The sequence below is a fragment of the Mercenaria mercenaria genome, chromosome 1 (genome assembly GCF_021730395.1).
Source record: "Mercenaria mercenaria strain notata chromosome 1, MADL_Memer_1, whole genome shotgun sequence".
NCBI classification, from domain to species: domain Eukaryota; kingdom Metazoa; phylum Mollusca; class Bivalvia; order Venerida; family Veneridae; genus Mercenaria; species Mercenaria mercenaria.
The window spans coordinates 73,610,104-73,629,572 of NC_069361.1; the positions used below are offsets into that span (position 1 = coordinate 73,610,104).

General features: G+C 32.5%; 1 protein-coding gene across 5 annotated transcripts; it reads left to right on the top strand.

Annotated features, from left to right (window-relative positions):
• The first annotated feature begins 1,665 nt into the window (after nucleotides 1–1,665).
• On the top strand, nucleotides 1,666–19,088 carry LOC123534102 (uncharacterized). Of its 5 annotated transcripts, none has more exons than XM_053550827.1 (14): nucleotides 1,666–1,773; nucleotides 3,169–3,257; nucleotides 4,940–5,035; nucleotides 7,208–7,331; nucleotides 8,324–8,438; nucleotides 9,306–9,358; nucleotides 10,212–10,246; nucleotides 12,281–12,403; nucleotides 13,645–13,776; nucleotides 14,486–14,679; nucleotides 15,630–15,679; nucleotides 16,036–16,102; nucleotides 16,324–16,377; nucleotides 16,746–19,088. In XM_053550827.1, exons 2-14 carry the CDS (start codon nucleotides 3,227–3,229, stop codon nucleotides 16,878–16,880), a joined length of 1,209 nt encoding a protein of 402 aa, XP_053406802.1. In that variant the 5' UTR covers nucleotides 1,666–1,773; nucleotides 3,169–3,226; the 3' UTR covers nucleotides 16,881–19,088. The 5 variants fall into 5 exon arrangements, with proteins under 5 accessions (XP_053406802.1, XP_053406824.1, XP_053406815.1 ...); XM_053550840.1 differs by having other exon boundaries at nucleotides 1,700–1,773; nucleotides 2,968–3,257; XM_053550849.1 differs by lacking the exon at nucleotides 16,324–16,377.
• Nucleotides 19,089–19,469: the final 381 nt, after the last annotated feature.

The following is a 19,469-nucleotide window of genomic DNA, read 5'->3' on the forward strand; positions in this document are numbered from 1 at the left end:
GTTGCTTTACTTGTAAGATGTTTGTCAGCTTAAGGCTTTACTTGTTGCTTTACTTGTAACATGTTTTAGAATGCATGATATGTACTCATTTTTTTCTAATACTGTAATATTTGTTACTTTTATTTGTTCACTAACTTGACTATTAAATACAACAACACAGTGAACAGAGAATTACTGTATTGTTTCTTTAGTGTGTTTTTAATGACAAAATACTTCTATTATTTTTATTCAAGATTCATTAGATTTATGAATTTTTGGGACACCTGCACTTTACCGGTACGCACATTAAATAAACACTCCCCGTTTATTCTTATGAGGGCTACCGCCCCCACACCCCCGTTTTTCTTTTTTCATTAATGAATAGATTATTGTTACAATTTATTTAAATGTAAATGTAACGAGCACATCTTACCCTTTACAATCCTAGCAAGAAGTGCGTACCAGTAAAGTGCATTCTATTATCCGAATATTTTAAATTTTTCTCTACTGAACCCATGCACCAGTGGGTAGAAAAGAATAAGCTTTAACCCATAGTATTCTAAATTTCAGAAATGGACTTGTCCATCTTTACTTTGTACAGCGTCACTTACAATTTACAGGTTGCTGCAATTGAAAATTTCAGATGCCCATGATTCTTACACATCTTAACCCTTATCATGCTAGACAATTGATTCTGCCTTTGCGTGCAGTCTGATCATGACCTGCACTGTTCTATATTCAGTCAGTATCTTTTTGGAATGAACCCCTTTAGATAGTTATAACGGTACTGTCCATATTTAATGATAGACAAGTGCATTACAGAAATTTAGCAGGGTAAGAGTTAGAAGTTGCATTATTTGTACATATCTTAAGAAATCATGCGGGACCACCAGACAATCTGTCCTCTTTGCACCAGCTTTTTCCCTAAAAAATATTAGTCTGGGGAGGGAATTGAACCCTCTTACATGTTTTCAGTCAGAAATGTTCAAACATGCAACTTAATTTGTAGTAATTATTATCTTTACATTTTGACAGATTGATATACAATAATATTAAAATTTTTAATAATATGGCTATATATGACCAAATTTATGCAAAGTCTAACATTCATGTGTTCTGACAGCAAAAAAAAATATGGATTGCAATCACTCTGTGCAGACAAAAAAAAATCATAATGTTGATTTTCTCATCACAGCCAACTATTTATATAAAGTATGAATATAAGGTAAACAATCAAAATTATAATCCGGTCATATAAAGTCCTGTTTGTTTTCTCATGACATGTCTCATAATATGCGTTATGGAATATATATGAATATATAATATTATGTTGTGTATGTGCAACAATAAAATTTGAAATCCTGATAATTCTGTCTTTCAGTGTTTAGTGTCACTCTCACTTTCAAATAAAGAATATCTCCATGATCAAAATTGTGCACCAGAAAATAAAAGTATTTTGGGGTCTAAGCTACAAAATAGTTAAAACAAATGATAAAATAAATATAATATAACTTAAAATAACAGTAATAACAAATAAATAAATAAAATGATGGTAATTATATATATATATTGGTTTGCGAGCGGGAAGCGGTTGATTTCATGTTTTGACGCATTCCTGGGTAATATACCTACTGCGTAATACAAAGATGTGTTAAACCTATTTTTGAAATATTTATTTTCCGCATCCTTTTGTATTACTTACTTTCGTATCCACCCTTAATTAGTCATTAGTTTTCCGTTTAAGATACCCATTTAATAGTTTCTCTTTAAAATATTGTTGGATATATCACTTGCGTATGTTTAATAATTTATTACATACTAAATTAACGAGTGCTAATATTTATATCATCAGTTATTTAAAAATAACAGACGTAATAAAAATGATCATTTATGGTTTACTAATTGGTACTTTTTCTCGTTAAACCTGCTTCACTTGACAATTAGGGGACATTGTTTATCTCAAAAATATTTTGACAGTGTTTACTGTATGTGCATTATTTTAAACCATGCATTTATATCAACTGTAGTTTTTGCTTTCATTTAATTGAAACGTTAGTTGTAAATGATACTTTCGATTTTAAATAAGACATAGGCCTTCTTTCAATTTTACAAAAAGGTTTTATACCAAATTATTTATCAAAACAGTCAAACTCTCAAAACGCTGTAACATGACTTTTAATTCAAGAAACGTACAACACTGAAATTTTAAAACGAAAAGTATAAGTACGCGTGGTAAGGTCATTTAATGAGTTATATTCTAATATGACAAGTTCATGTACATTTCCTTTAGAACAATAAAAGGAAGTATTGACTTCAGATCGACGCATTATTTGGTGCTTTACTAGTGCCGTGATTTCGATCTATCATTTTATATCAAAGACGTTTCAGAATTGAAATCATATAACAGAACAATGTTTTATTTAATTCACACTTATCAGGCGCGCAGAATAAATTACTAGACGTTTACGCACACCCAAATTATCCCGTGATCTAGCTTTATGTAAGACCAATTATTGCAAGAGACTAGTTGTTTCCTTTTTGCGTAATCATAATAGTCGATGGTTTACCAGTATATATTTCAGTATTCTTTCACGTAAACGGATTGGTTTTCCCCAGTATTGTTTAAAATAGAACATATTTTTAGTTTTATACGGAAGAAAAAACCGAACAGGTATGAATGTAGTTTCTTTTCAACATGACATTGAAATATATATACGTAATTACGAATGTAACTTACCTTGAAAAAGTACATATATATGTAGAATGAACAATTAAGATTCGATGTAGGAGCCGTCCAATCGTTTTAATCAAATCAATGTAAGGGGGGGGGGGGGGGGTGGCTAAGGGCAGCGAGTTATTTACTAGCTATGCATATATATCTGGAACAACTGATACGTATTAGACCTTCCTGATATATATGTAATGTTAAAAGTGTCATACACCTGGAATTCAACGAGATTGTTTCATATTTACATTGACTGATTTAAGGTAGTGGACACATGAAGACAATCGGCCGCTTACGAGTCATCGTGCTATTTTGGCATCCTTCGGTCATTTTGCATTACAACCGAAGAATGTCGAAATCACATACGGACAGTACTTAATCGAAAAGAAAAGACCGATTGCTATAACAGGTTCACTACCTTAATGCAATGAAATTGATGCATGAATATACTAAATTTTCAACAGGAGCTACAGCTGAGACACACTGCGCCATTGCTCGATAGTTTTTTTCGGAGTTCTAAAGATGGCGGATTCAAAGGCGTTACAAGACATTGGTGAGACATTTGAAACTGCCTTTTTATGTGATACTTTATCAGCATTTCTTACTTTTCCATAGAAGGTACTTTGAGAATCATTGACCTTTGATAGGCCTTGGGGTTAAAAGTGAGCTATCTGAATGTTTGTTGTCGCTCTATCTAATAAATTAGTCGTCTTGCACAGTTTATATTTGATGTATAAGCGTTTTTCTTATAAAGAGCAGATTTTGAATCGGGAGCTTGCGAAAGTGCCTTTTTCTTTTTCTTTTTTTGTGTGTGTGTGTATAAACATGCTCAAAAATAGTAGTGGGGATCCCCAAATGCCTAGATAAAATATCTTGTGGTGTTTGATTTATGTAATGTTACATTTTTTCTGGCCTAGCATAAGTGTTTAGACAAAGTGCAATCACTTCCTCAGTCTCATATGTCTCTAATAAATGCTGTGAACTATGATTTAAATTCGAAATTCAAATCTTAATGTGAAGAAGCACTAAAATGACACGTTCGCCCATGTTTTAAATAAATAATGTGTAAAAGCTTGATAAAGAAACCCTTTTTATTTACAACAGATGGATATATGAAGTATAATTACAAAAACTCAATAAATTAAGATTATAAGTTCAAATAAAGTCTTTGAAATTTTACGAAGAATGTTTCGTGACAATAGAGAAAAATGTGTAACAGTTTGAATAAAAAGTATAACATGATGGAGCATTCAAATCTTAAATGTGATCTATAAGATCAAGTGCATGATAACTTTACCACAAGAACATTGAAACTCTTTTTTTTTTGTTTCCTGCTTTAGAGAATATTTCATGAACTATATCCTACAGGCGAAATAACAATGTGTAACATTATAAAAAAATTGTGACAGGATGGAACGCTCAAATGTATGTTGCTGATTACATGAAAAATGCTCCAGATATTAATACCCTTGACCGTGACCTTTTATATATTTAAGTAAATGCATTAGGGGTCATCTGTTGGCCACATGCAAACATTCTATGAAGTTGAAAAGAAGTATGCAAAATCAACAACAGTGACATTTCACTTTTGACCCACAGTGGTCATCTGCTGCTTTGCAGTTATCAATTGACACATCGAGGCTGACTAATTGATCGGCTAGCTGACTGCTGTCAAATGATCTTAAAGAAGTTGAGTAATATGTGCAGACTTTTTGATAGAATATTTGAATCTTCTAAGTAGTATTTTTCCATTCTGTTACTAAGTATCCTCTCCTTGTACAAATTTCAAACGTATAGATTTGTTTATATTGCATTTAGAAAGATTTCTTACTTGAACTGAAAAAAAAAGTCCACTTATAAGCAAAACGATCATAATTGAATTACAAACTTTATTGCATTGATGTTCATTTTTCCACATTAGAAATGCATATTTCTCCACATTTACAGTATATTTCTAACCTGTCACGTGTATACTGGCATATTATAGGCCAGAAAAAAACAACAACAAACATTTTTCTAACAAGTGCCATACAATACTCGAGTGAATTCCATCTCTTTTAATTTGATGAGACCACATATAGATCTTTGGGATAAACATGAATAACATTTTTATTATGAGAGAAACACAACTCGCTTGCTGAAACATGGATTTGATGGTCTGTCCACATGTGACCTGTCGTTTCATATTGATACAATATCGTGATTTATCACCACACGGGTCACACAATATTTCAGGAGCACCTATTCTAAAGAACATAGTGGAGTACAAGAAATGCGGTATGTTAGACATGGAAAGGCAGGGCATACTTGCAAAACTTATTCGCGGAAGATGTAAGTAATAGAGTACTCTACTTGTCACATATAGATGATTTTACAGTTGGCGCGTTCCTTAGCAACCAAAGTAAACTTTGGCGCATGCGCACTCCACGAACAGCAAAAGACACGATCGTACAATATAAACTATGTTAAAGTTATATCACATTTTAATCAATTTGGCCAATACGAGTCTGTATTATAGTTAATTACCAGTTTAGTTTAAAGGATGTATGTATGCAAATATATGTAATCATTTGCACATCCCCAACTGTCTTGCACAAAACGAGATACTTCGAAGTTCGACTAATGCGCATTACAACTTATAATGAAGGATTCATAATGAAGAGGCAATAAACTATTCTTCAGCCATATTGATATTTCATTTCGGCAAATTTAGGTTAAAGAAAATTGAGAAATTTAGATTTTCCATCAATATAAAAAGTTTATGTGAATATGGATATTTCTTGATATGATCTGACAGAAATTACAACCTGTCGCAATAAGCTTACATGATAATATCATTAAGAGTCGAACTTGAAAATGAAAAGTTTAATTCAGAGTAGCTGGTACACACACACGCACACACGCACGCACACACACGCACCCAGTCCTCCTTGTTAATTTTAACAAAGGCGGACTCAATCCCTCCTTTGATTTTGTATCCAACTATACCCAAATGGCGATCAGTTCATTCCATATTCAAACAGAAAATTATCATCTTAAAATTGTTATATTTCTATTTCTATTGACTAATCTTTTAACAATATCAAAGTGGTTATGCTAGTGACCGCAGCGGTCAATTTTAACAGAACAGGGGCGGGTAGCGTGGAGGGGTGTTCCAAACTTACATTCTTTATCTGCTATTAGACCATGATCTCTATTTGTTGTGGAATTCAAGTCTATTATAATTATTCTTTCAAATGAAAGGTATGATTTCTGCGCACGGTATATTTTCGATTTTATTAAGAATATAAAAATGATCCAGCCTATAAACATGAGAGACTTATTAGGTATTTTAAATAAATTCCAGTTGTAATTGATGTCCGGATATGATCCAGATATTACAAATTTGATTTTTATTTCAATATTAACATCATTTAAAAAGGAAATGTCCATCAAAGTTCCAGAGGATATCCTTATAGATTTGTTTTTTAATATTAGATATCGTGTGTTATGTTTATTTTTGATTTACGAAACAGCTCCGCTACATGATATGATGACGACCGAAGGGCATTAGGCAGTAAGTCACATCAAAGACATCTTATATGCTTCAGTAACTTTTATGACCCGGTCTAATTTGGTGACATCCTCGAAATTACAAAATCCAATGTTACGGTCTTGTTCGCAAAGGTGACCTATGTATTTGTCATGTAAGTTGCATAATAGTTATGAAGTAATTTCCTATATAATACTTAAAACCGCAACTTGTGACAAAGAGCAGCGTTCGTTCAAAATTTATAATAGATATCATTCAGCCCTGAGAAAAATATAACAGCTATTTGAATGAAAAAACTCTCTTGACAGATAAAATTATAGAAAATATGACATTTTCAAATTTTAATTTGTATTGTGAGTGGATGTAGATTTGCGGATGCTTGTTCTGTTCTGACGAAAATAAGAATAAAGGCGGGTTTGGATGTGCGATATAATTGATAACATATCTATCTTTAATCAAGGCATTCCCTACAATAAATTGTGTGATCAAAATCATTTTATTGTGGCAAAACAATTCGTAATATAATGATGATTTTATGTAGGTGTACTGACTGTTGAGCGGTCTTTTTGCCACACGTAAAGTTTGCATGCGCATAAACAACAGCGTTGTAAACTCGTCTATTATGTTAAACTAATTGCATATTAAAACAAAACATATTTAAACTGGTTATTAATAAATCGTCCTCAGTCAATACATTGAGTAATAGAATAACGCAATTACTAGTATCAGGTAGAAGATTTATTTGTCATGCATACTTGGGTCTTACATCACGCTGTTGGACATGTCTTATTCAGCTTTTGAATGAATCATGTATCTTGTATTGAATAATTAGGCAGGTTCATGATTAGAATATGTTCTAGATAATTATACACGTTAGACACATCATATTTATAATTATCTGATGTTTTAAACTTTGAAAAATCCGGAATCTGTATGTTCTCGCAGTACAACTATGTTTTGATTATTTACAGGGTGTCACCGGTTTCTAATAGTGTCCAAAGGGTCTAAAGAAAACTGTTCCTGGTGTTTGTTTTGTTACGAAGACCAGTTTTCCAAAAAAGCTGAAGCAGTTTATATTTTGAGAGAATGTAAATGGTAATGTTTAAATTTAAACGCTTGTCTTCCTTTCATTTCAAAACCTATGTCATCGCTGTTGGTACAGTAGTATCACGAAATAAATGCGTACTTATGAAATAATATGTAAAATACCAACACACTGATGAGAATGACAGAAATCACTATTAGAAGTAGGCTTTTGTCTGAGTTACTTACTCAGGTAGTGTTCTCTGCAAAATATTAATACTGGCATTGTTTCTTAAAATGGAAAGAAGAGTTAAAAATGTATGAAAATCTTTAAATGCCTTCTCCCCCAAACCAATAGTGCCAAACCAATAGTGATTCTTGATTTTTCAAAATAACATGACTGCAGAGTTTAGGTGGGTGCTATCTTTTGCTATGTAGCTCATTTGGAAACCTTTGAAAATGTTCTCTGGAACTGCTGGCCAAATTTCAAAATACATTCGTACATGTAATGGCACCCAGTTGTACCGTTTTTGAGCTGTGAAACTGCTGAGCATGACCGTCAATGGAACGTTGAAAGTTTTACTATTCCTACATTCGTCGTTAGCTGACCATTTTTTGTTTCAGAGATCTATTTCTTTAAAGTAATCAACATTGAATCAAATAAATGAATGTGAAAGAAAGAAAAAGTAAGCTATGTAGTTACCATATGGACACAAAATGCATTGGGTTGTTTAAAGAACGCGTAAAGGCCTGAGGCTCAGCACACTATTTAAACAGCCAATGTGTTTCATATCTAGATGTTACTTACTACATTACCACAATCCTTAGTTCCTTAGATATATATATAAAAAAAACTGGGAAAGAACATGTAGTATACGTATGTTTCATCTCAAATAATCGTAAACGGAAGGTATAAATTCAAAATATGTAAGGTCATGAAGGTGTATGCCGGAAGCTGTATTACGTTTATTTTCATTCGCATCAAGGGATGATAATGTTCCACCATACACATATCGTTTATTCGATGGAAAGTGTTTAATTTTTACAGTTTGACACATTTTCAGCGTTGAAGATTATACGGATATCAAAAATCCAGACATTACAGGATTGTCTGTAAGATTTACAGATGCATATCGGAAGGATTTAGTTTTTGCATGCCCATCGTTGGAGTCAAAAGAGGTTGCTATTTTTTTCATTATAACTATGTCAATCTCTAATAACATTTGCATTTTTATCTTAATTAATTCAGTTTGTAGTCATGACGTTTCCCATTCTGTCTAATGTTCAGAATTATGAACACTTCAATAGGATAATAAATATTGTGCGTTCATTCTAAGGAACACAATATTTGTTCAAAAACAACTTCCTTCTTTGTTTCTACTGGAAAATATCAACCAGATAAAAAATCGATATCGCCCAGCCAGGTGTTTTCAAGGGGGATAATTTTACCGATAAGACAGCAAATTTTACCTTATTGTTGATCATGGTGTCTAAAAGTATATACATGTAGTATATTTTTATTCATCATCATACGATACGTTAAAAAAGTGTGTCACTTACTCTGTGACTGTACTCTTTAATAATTTTGCTTTTATTAGAAATTAATAATCGTTCAATATTGCACATAAATTATCTAAAAGGTTTTAATATAAAAAGAAGGTGAAAGGAGACACGTACCACAAGATGAACGAGAAAAAGGAAAGATTTTTATCATAACTGACATAAAACAAAACAATTCAAATCGACAGTTTACGAGTATGATATATAAATTGACTGACTTTTTTTACGTAGTTTCAGACCATCTGTATGTAATTAATAAATACTGCCTTACTTTTTACTAGTCTACAATGAGTAATTAATTTTAAGTAAATGAATAAAAAAAATTCAAAAATCAAATTTTGAAAAAAAAAATGGAATAATTCTAGAGACAAACCTCTTAATTATTAGGGACATTTAGAAGTATTGTCCCAAATTTATTGTTCCCAATATGGCGTCAAAACCATACCCAATCACTAACGATAATTTCAATTTTTCTCTCTATTCAAGATATGGAAAAATGCTCTACAGTCGGGTATTACTGAAAGTCAAAATTACTCAGCGTAAGTAAATACACCATTAACTGACAGTTAACACCTACCGCTTACAAATACCTGGTATCAATCGACGGGTATGTGACCATTCTGTCAAATGACACCGGACCTGACAACTTACATTTGGGTTTTATCAATTTTACTTGTATGGAACACTTCCTTGCGAATTGATCCCTGCTTTGTACTGCGCATATCGTAGTCGTCTCGTGTACCAAAATTGGACTTTTATACTCGTAAGCGTATTAATTTTGTACCCGGTTTATGACACGCACGATACAAAGCGAAGGGTCCAGAGCAAACAAGTTTCACAGATGCTCATCTTGCCTTTTCTAAGTTGAGCTGGGTAAAAATTGAGATCTTTTTCATTGTGAATTTCCAGGCATTAGTTTTATTCTTTGAGAAAATGTCAACATACGCGTAATTGCTAAAAGGCTATTTTCATGGGAGCATTTTCAGAGGGTGATGTTTTTCAGAACAGATTATTTTTCTTATTTGTACATAGCATGTCAATATTTTTCTATTTTTGATAAGAGGACATGTCATACTAAACGACCATATATAGTTTTCATATCATTGAAATGCTATAAAGTTCTGAAAATGAGGTTTCAAGATTTCATTGTTTATATGAAATAAAGAAGAAACTGAATTGGTATAGTGTAACCAGGTTACTGTATAGGGTAATTTAGCATTTGTTTGGCAGTATGTGGCGTCAGTACCTTCCTCGTCTGATTTTATTCTCTCAGTGAAAAATAAACATATAGTAAACAGTTTATTTAACAGAGTTCAGAATATTAAAAGATATGCTAAGAGTAATGATATAAATTAATTGTGCCCTTTATCATGTAAGAATTTTTTGTTTTAGGGACAGTGGTTTTGCAAGTGGTGGATCGACCAGAGGTAAGTGTTTCCGCCAAGAATTGTAGTCTCCCCATGCTGTTTCGTATTAACAGGTATATATGGTTTGTTCTATGAAAAGGTCTTTATGCTTTTAGTTTTTAAGGTAAATGGCAAATCAATAAGTTTGCTTATACAGCTTGTTTAATACATCTTTACATTATAAATTTATAATTGAAGATATGTTGTTTGGTCCAGTGGGAAACTAAAATGTTAGTATATACGCCTAGTTTTAATTAATCACGAGGAACTTTTATTTTAGTTTAAGTTCCGTTTATTGGTAAACCAATATATTAGTTGATATTGTCTAAGTAATAAATCTTTTTAACAGAAGAAAGAATTTGCTTATATTTTATTCATGTTTAAGATCTGTTAATTAACGCAGTTGCAAACCCGTACGTTAGGTCCATTTAATATTGTTGGCTCAATGCTTAGTTCGTTAGCTTATATAGTTTCTTTTATAAGTCCTGTTCATTCTGTTATTGTGTAATATTTGTTGACTGACCTAACGACAAACAAAATAGTATCTTTTTTATTAATACCACGGACCAGACAGTAACAGGTAGTCAGCGGCCCAGTGATTAGCAGGTTGGGCTACATTGCTAGCGATCCGGGTTCGATTTCGTCGACTACCTACGTTAAATAAGAAAGTGTTTTACCTCTCTGTTTAAGATTGATTATCTTACCCAGTACCAAATCAAAACGTTATTTTATAATTATTGTTTGTTTAATAGATTATTTCTATCTGTTTTAAATGTTATCATCGTTTAAGCCTTTTTACGAAGCTTAAAGTTGAACAAATAATTGTCTAAACTATTCTAAGTCTAAATGTGAACGATGGACTGATATGATATATCTTTTAACTTGATATCTTTTAATTTAAAATGGATTTTAGTATTACAGTAATATTGCTTTTAAAATAAAATAGCATATAGTAGGTTGAGCGTGTAATGTGTTTCTGATTAATAGCAAAGTGTTAAGTATAGTAGCTGTTAGCATGATAATACCATAAAACTTCTGTAAACACAGCATGTATCCGCGCCTGTATAAGGGTCAGTTATAAAAAGAAAAACTTTATGATGAAAAGAAATGAAAGAAAATGAACTAGATTTTTAAATAAATCATCCTATTTCTATACTAAAAATCAATCCTATAACGTTGACTTTTTCAGAAATTTTTATGAATACTTTTAATCACAGAAGTGCGAATTTACATTACTGCACGCAGTGTGCGCTATCCATACTGATATACAACCAGATGTTCTGTTGCGCAACATACTTAATTAACTAAGCAAATGCAAATGAGATAGCAGTCAGATAAACCTAAACATTTAGTACTTAATTGTTTGACTGGTGTCTTAAATTGTCATTTCTTTTTGTACTGTTACATATTGTAAATACATGTGTTTTTATTGCTGCAAGTAAAACTTTCCACAATGTCAGACTGCCTTAGTCCATTTCATAGCTTGTACTCAAAAATGAACTTTCATTTAATAACCAGGTATCTCCGCATCGAAAGAAAACCTAGAAGCAAAATGTTATTTTAACACTTAATGTTACAAATCGAGTTTTAAAAGCTGTTGATGAATCAAAATTATCTTATCTTGATATCTATAATTCAATTAAAATTTCATTTCGTCCTTCCTATTCTTTTATGGATGAGAATGACAACACTGTTTATTGGCGAGCATTCTCGCATACCAGAGCTCTACCATGGTTCTCCGGTTCGTCTCGGGTACCATGCCGAACATCTGATGAATCAGAATAACTGGTGATAAGATACGTTATGTTACCTTACTGGTAGATAAGGGGAGAAACTCGCATATCTAATTTGTCTTATCAACGGTAAATACAGGGTATTGTCCCTTGATGAAAGAAGACTTTAGTTTGACATGGGCCTGTTGACTGACCCAGTGGCTCACCAATATTTTAGTTTTTATGTATTTATTTATCTAAATAGTAAAAAAACAAAGGTTTGTCTTACATATCTTAATAATTTTAATAAATTTCATGAGATGATCTTCTTTCGCTGTTTAAGATCTGTTGATTGACCCACTCGCAAACCAATACGTAACAGAATCAATAATCAGACAGAGCAGATACGGATACGAAGACATAGATGACGCAGATATTCTCATGACAGAATCCAAATCTGAAAAAGGTTTAGTAGTAAAATATTATAAATACTGACTGCAGTTGTGTTGTATTGCAGTTTGGCAAAGAACTCCATGTATTAACGTAAAACATATAAATATATTTATTTTCTATGTATATGGTATTTACAATTGCGTAATTAAATAGGTACATATAAAATAACTATTAAACAGTGTTAATATAGCGCGTCCTTTACCATTTTTGAAATGATCCAAACATGTCATTTTAGTTACTGCAAAACACATTAATACCCGAGTTTGATCAAAAGTTTGGCCTATTATCGTTGTATCTTGTAGAGTAGAAATTGTCTGAGATATTTCTAAATTAGGAAGACAAAATCCGAATCCAGCAAAAATGAATTGTAAAAAATGAAATATACGGGACATTCGAAACGAAACTCTGTCAGACAGAGATACACCGTTCATAAAATATTTTCGGCCGAGGGTTTCAGTAACCAACACTTGAAGCAGCAAGCTTGTCGGCGGTGAATAATACCTTATTTCATGCTTACTCATAAAACGTTGACATACATTCGTCTTACGGTGTAGTAGCACTTTGTAATATTTTTACAGCCCTCATATGATTTTGATGTCATATTAAAGTAGAAGTTATCCCCGGCATGAATGTCGTTTTTCTTCATTTTTTCCATAATTTTAAAAATAAAAGTGACAAATACTGTCTAGCGCCGTAGACCTTTGTATAACACAAATAAAGATATAAGTTTCATAGCTGTAAATTGAAAAATAAACAAATGAGAGAAAATAAACCTATTTTTATCGCTTTTTAACGTGGCGCCAAAACAGACGTGCATGTTTGCGACGTCATAGCTGAAAAGTTTCACTAATAACCAAGAAAACAGTTACACATTCATGCCGGGGATAACTACTTTTATATGATATCAATATCATATGTGGGTTGTAAAATAATTACAAAGTGCTATTCCACTTTAAGTATGACGACGACCAAGCCAGCAAGTCTGAGGTTTTGACCTATTCCGGACAAGTTCTTGGTCAGCTATTATTGAGCAGCTTAACACGACGCGTTTAAGAAACAGATAATGCACTAGAAACTCCGAAGGAATTAAATGAAAACTGCATATAAAGTGAGTTCTTCGTCAAACTGAATATTTATTCAAACAAATCTTTAGAATAACAGTAATGGACAACACTAACCCAACCCGATTCTGATTAGCAAACAATATGTATGTGTGCACAGGAAATAAGGCAATAATGTTTTTCCATATTTTAGAAATGAAACAGAAACACAAGCCACATAGAAAGACAAGCGTGGATGAAAACATGAAGTCTTTGACTGATCCGTATTACATTAATATGAAACAGAGCCCTATTAGAATGAATGATGTACATATGGCTCTATCCGGTGGGTATATTGTATCATACGATTATTTTATAGAAAGAGAATTAAGTCCCTTGTGTGAAATCAAATAAAACAATGCAGTAACTACTCGTATCAATATGTCCGTAGAGTACAACAGTTTTATATCGTAGAACGAGTGTTTGTAATTGTTGATATAAGTATCATACTAATATTCAGTAATATTTAAAGAAACGTAAGAGTATGTTTAAGTGGTCGTTTTCCAGTTTATTTGATGTTTCTGGCATAATATTGTGCATCATGTCTGAAAAGTTATCGTATCATTGTTGGTTAAACGGGCGATTTTAAATAATGATTAAAACAGCAGCAGTGAATATCTATAGAATGTTTAGGTATGCAGCCTTGATCACGACTAAGGACGGGGTTATCTAAAAATCCATCGGGCGAAGTGGCTGGTATTGTATGAGAAGCAGGTTCTGTCATTCAACTCGAGCGAAAATGTGCAGATTACAAGTGTCCGTAACATTTGTACGTTACTACACTAGTTCATCTACGTCTATTTCTTCCATTGCACATGCGTTTGCCAAGGAGTCATTCTACAATGACAATCTTAGATAATACATATCAATCTGTTAAATTTTGCTTATAGTGGCCAGTCAAATGGAGTTCCCCACGATAAATTATCCGTACTAAAATAATGTATCATGTGCCTTTTGAACAATCTCACTACAGATTACAAAGGTATTTTTAACAGGTTCCGAAGACTCACAGCCGACTTCAGGTAGTTCTCAAGGCTTTTTATCAGTCAGATCGCCTAGCACAGTACCTAGTCTTTGTAGTGGAACACAAGAAACTGATCAAACTGAAGATGAAGGAAATACTTGTCTGAAAACTATAGAGGAATCCAGTGACGAAAGTAGCGTCGAGAGTACTACTTATGAGAATTTAGTAAGTATAAGTTTGACTATATTAAGGCTTTTATAAACACACTGTTTACAAAACAAGTTGAAGATTACGAAAATGTATCATTTATAACCATTAGATAAAATAAATATCAGAATACATGCAGATTAAGCTACCTACACTGTTTAGGATCCCAAAATTACACAAATCTCCTTTTCGTTGCAAATTCGACGCTATCCTATACAAAATATCTTCTTTTTGGTGTCTTATCATAATGGATGATCACGTGCAAGAATATTTTCTACATGTATTTTAAAGTGCTTGACATCTCTAGTGTAAAACTTTTTATGGTCCATAAGAATACAGAAGATATTATAAAACATTATCAGCGCTTTATAATAACAAATTACTATTTCTTTGCCATTAGCACTATTGTTATCAAGTGAATGGAGCTTTAATTGCTCTTTGTACCAAAGTGGGGCACATAGCTGCGTACCCATTATGAATTGAGCCATGCCATGAGAAAACCAACATAGTGGGTTTGCGACCATCATGGATCCAGACCAGCCTGCGCTTCCGCGCAGTCTGGTCAGGATCCATGCTGTTCGCCAACAGTTTCTCTAATTGCTATAGGCTCTGAAAGCGAACAGCATGGATCCTGACCAGACTGCGCGGATGCGCAGGCTGGTCTGGATCCATGATGGTCGCAAACCCACTATGTTGGTTTTCCCATGGCACGGCTCAATTTATTAACAGTTCATAAGTTTTGAATTCCTCTCAAGTCTGCTTCACGGAAAAAAACCCCAACACTATTACCGTATTTGGTGTGCTCGTGACTCAAACCCACGATCTCCATGATGAGCAGCCGACACCATAACCATGAATATATATCTTGAATCTTGCTTGCATAAGGTCCTTCAGGAAGAACATTTATATTTAATTTTACTTTTAGAAATTCCTTCAGGATGACTATTTATTTTGAATTTTACTTACAGAAGTTCCTTCAGGACGAATATTTACAAGACAACAAAGAAGAGATGATAAGGTATGTTTTCAGCTTCAACAGAAATCTGGTTTCTTGACGGCTACTTCTTAGCCTGTCTCCTTCTAAATCTAAAAAGACACCACGAGAACATAAATATATGAGCGGATAATTATAGTATTGGCCGTATCGGGTTTTGCTAACCTAGCGTTTTGTAGCCCGTAATATTTTACTAGAACATTGTCAAATGAATGACATGGTTACATTGCGCTTAAGATATATTACGATACCCAATTATTACCTCATTTATTTCTCAGTTAGCTAGCACTTGTTCACATGTATATGGATATATATAGTAACCTATTCAAAACCCAATCTCCAACACTGGTTCTGAAAGACGTATGACTTTAAAATTTCAGTCAAAAATGGATCGCTGAACAACCTATCGGAACATTTATTATCCGGCTAGGTACAACAACGAAAAAGGTAACTTACAACTTTGATATTGTCACTGCATGATTAATATTTTACTGTCGTCGAATTTGTAGTTCAACTATGTTTATATAAGTAGTCTTAACTCTTGAGTCACCCTGAAATATTGTTTATTTACTGAAATGTTCACATCAAAAGCATCAGACGTAAAAGAATATGGTTGGACATTTTTTCTTGCTTTTGAGTTGTTTGTAAGATCACTGTTTGCATTTCAGGAACTATGTGTCAATACTGGAAATGGTGTAAAAATTTATAAAGTCTTAGAAAAGGTACTTGATATTGAACAAACTTATATCAATTAAAATTGATTGAAACTTCCATATGAACATAGAGCCAAATCTTGCCAAACCTTGCGATAGCAAACCGAGATCCCGACTTTCTTGGCATTTTACGTCATAAGCGAAATTGATCTTGGTTACACGTTATTTACCGAGGAAACGAATACGTTTTCTTTTTTTTTTTCATTTTCAAACAGTGCTATACTTTTAGATGTAACTTATTGCTAATCAGAATACTAAACGCATGTAATCTGTGATATTTGTGACATTTTATATGATTTTTACCAGGTAAGTAATAATATAACAATTGACAACATTAATGAAAGAACTTTTAACACTGTACAATATTTTATTTTCAGGGTGGAAAAGTGTATTTATCAGAAAGTAGAACATTCCATACATTAGATGACCTTGTAAATTTCTACCGTTTTCATGATTTACCATCTAGGCACATACAGCAGAAATTAACAAGAGGTTATAAGTCAGAGAAATGACCTAAGAGAAGTGTTGCACATTTTATTACCTCTCCTGAACGGGCTCAGTCAAATCGAAGCTGATATCATTCTGCTTGGTTGTGTGTTTGCTCTGCTTCGAAAGGATATATCTATGGATTTTATTCACGTTATATGACATATGAATTGTGTTTTCAAGATATGACGTAATAGATACAACAGCGAAACATACCTTGCGGTTTGGTCCACTTTTACGTTACAAAGTGATCGCTTGGTTTTACTTCAGTGAACACCAACGAATCTTTTTAAAAAAAATTAAATACCGGTAATTTGATCAGTTCTGAATTGATAAAACTATGTTGGTAGGATTTTTTCCATTCTAAACACATTTTAAACACACAAAAAAGTTTCAGTTTCCAATTTCGGCTTTAATTTTCCTTGTTAATACAAATGTTTAAAACCATTAGGACGTTATAGTTAGCAAAACAATTCCTACTTTCACACCGAAAGACTTTTAGAATGATTTACAGCTTGTGTCTGGATGTTGCCGCAATTCACGGAACACCCTATTACGGATGGTGGTGGATCAAGGTGGTACCTCAGTATTTCACATGACATGCAGAATCCAGACTTTAACAAAGATAATCATTTAGTCATCTTTCTGTTTTCAAAAATGCAGCTTACTATAATGTAATCAACAGTTAAAGGAGATGTTGCAGTCAAATGCGTCATTTTACTCTTCCCTGTTTGTCGGATACCATTTAAATGGAATTTCTATGGATTTTACCAAACTAAAGATGTCAGTGACTTTGTTATATCCACTTTCTTACAATTCTTTTATATATATGATTGTGTTGATAACTATTCAGTTTACAAACATTCTAACGTAACATTATTAACCTGTATCCTACACTTTATCTGAAGTATGTTTGGGCACTCCTTATAACTATGAAACTCACTTAAGTTCAGAAAATATTGTTCTGACATTTGAAATTAACAATAGCAGTTTAACGCGAAAAGATTATTTGTCAAACATACGCAAATTTTAGTTCCAGTCTTAAGTTACACCTTTTCGAAATAGTATTACCTTAACGGAGTCAAATTGCAGAAGTTCATGTCGAAATACTTATCTCACATATCGCTTTCAAAAATGCAGTGTAGTGAAAGTCATGGCCTCAACTCGATTTTAATGGACACAGGTTGGCCTGGTGTACGTTTAAGGGTCCCAAAGTCAAAACACTGCATGGTTGCAGTGCAAAGATATGTTTTACTCATCTTCAGAATACGTACAATGTCAGATACAACCAACGCCAGTTTAAACATCAGATACAACGATGACAACGGTTATCTTAAATCAACAATAAGGTATCATAAGCTACCAAATAAACGTCAAATTATATCAAGTTTCATTATAGTTACATAAAATGCTTCTTTAAAATGATATACAAATGTAAATCTGAAATGAATTCTTATGTAAGAATTGTTATGCCATTCTGAAAAAAGGCTGAAAAATACGTGTTGCAAAATGAGTATAAATATTAAAATAAACAGAAAAACTGAAAAGAAATAGTGATTGTACAATCCAAATTTACAGAATTTTAACATTTTATTAACAACAGATCTGTCGAAATATGTTTAATATTTAAAAAAATCTTCACCGAGTAATTTGAAAGATACTGGCAAATGTGTTTCCTTAAAAGATTTCATAATATTATTAAATGCAGGTTTCCTGAATATTTGAACTTTATTATTCGTTTCAATACTTGTGTATTCGTTATATGTATTACAATCATTCCAAATATGTATGTGTATATGTATATTGCTCAATTGTACGTAGGCTATGACAGTCAGTTACAAATTTTCAAAGTTAGTGTTTCATTTTTAAGTTCTCATATATAATTGTAAAGTATAAACTCAAATAATTGTTAAGTAAATCCTAGCTAACTGTATATTTCGCATATTCCTCAAAATGTATATAGTTACATGGCTGGCGAACATTGTGTAAAAATAATTTAATTATAAAAACAATGACAAAGTTAACGATCCGTAGATGTTATCTGACGTAAATAAAAGTCAAACATTGGTACCAATTGTACACTTCATTACAATTATTATCGTTTAACGATACTTATTATATGATGAAATCATTGTTTAAAAGCTGATGAATCTTTGGTAAATCTTGGTGCCACTATTCATAGCAAGACAACAAGAAGTGGTCTGGTGAAAAAATAAAAATCGCACATATCTTGATCATGTTTCACTTAATCATTTTAAATCATTAACAAATTAAGCCTTACAAGTGTGTTGCATTGCGTCTTGGATCATCTTGATACCAACTGATTACTTTCGAAGCGACTTTGTCAACACGATTGTGGTACTTTAAATTACAATTTGTATTCTAGCTTACATATATAACAAAACTGTTTTGGGAATTGCTAGCCCAAACTCATTCAGCACATACAAACTGTGGTTAAATAGAAAAAGTGGAAAACCACGGATAAGAATATCAAGTGTGTATTAACTTCTCACACTGAGAAAAAAATATCTCGATTTGAAATATAAGGGGATATATCTGAAATATAAAAGGGTTTAGCTGGAAAAGACCACATGTATACATAACAATTTAACTAA

Coding starts and splice junctions, on each gene's coding strand:
- LOC123534102 (XM_053550827.1), top strand. CDS start 3,227: ATGGCGGATTCAAAGGCGTTACAAGACATTG. Junction 8,439..9,305: donor CATCGTTGGAGTCAAAAGAG/GTTGCTATTTTT, acceptor TCTCTATTCAAG/ATATGGAAAAATGCTCTACA. Junction 13,777..14,485: donor TGTACATATGGCTCTATCCG/GTGGGTATATTG, acceptor TATTTTTAACAG/GTTCCGAAGACTCACAGCCG.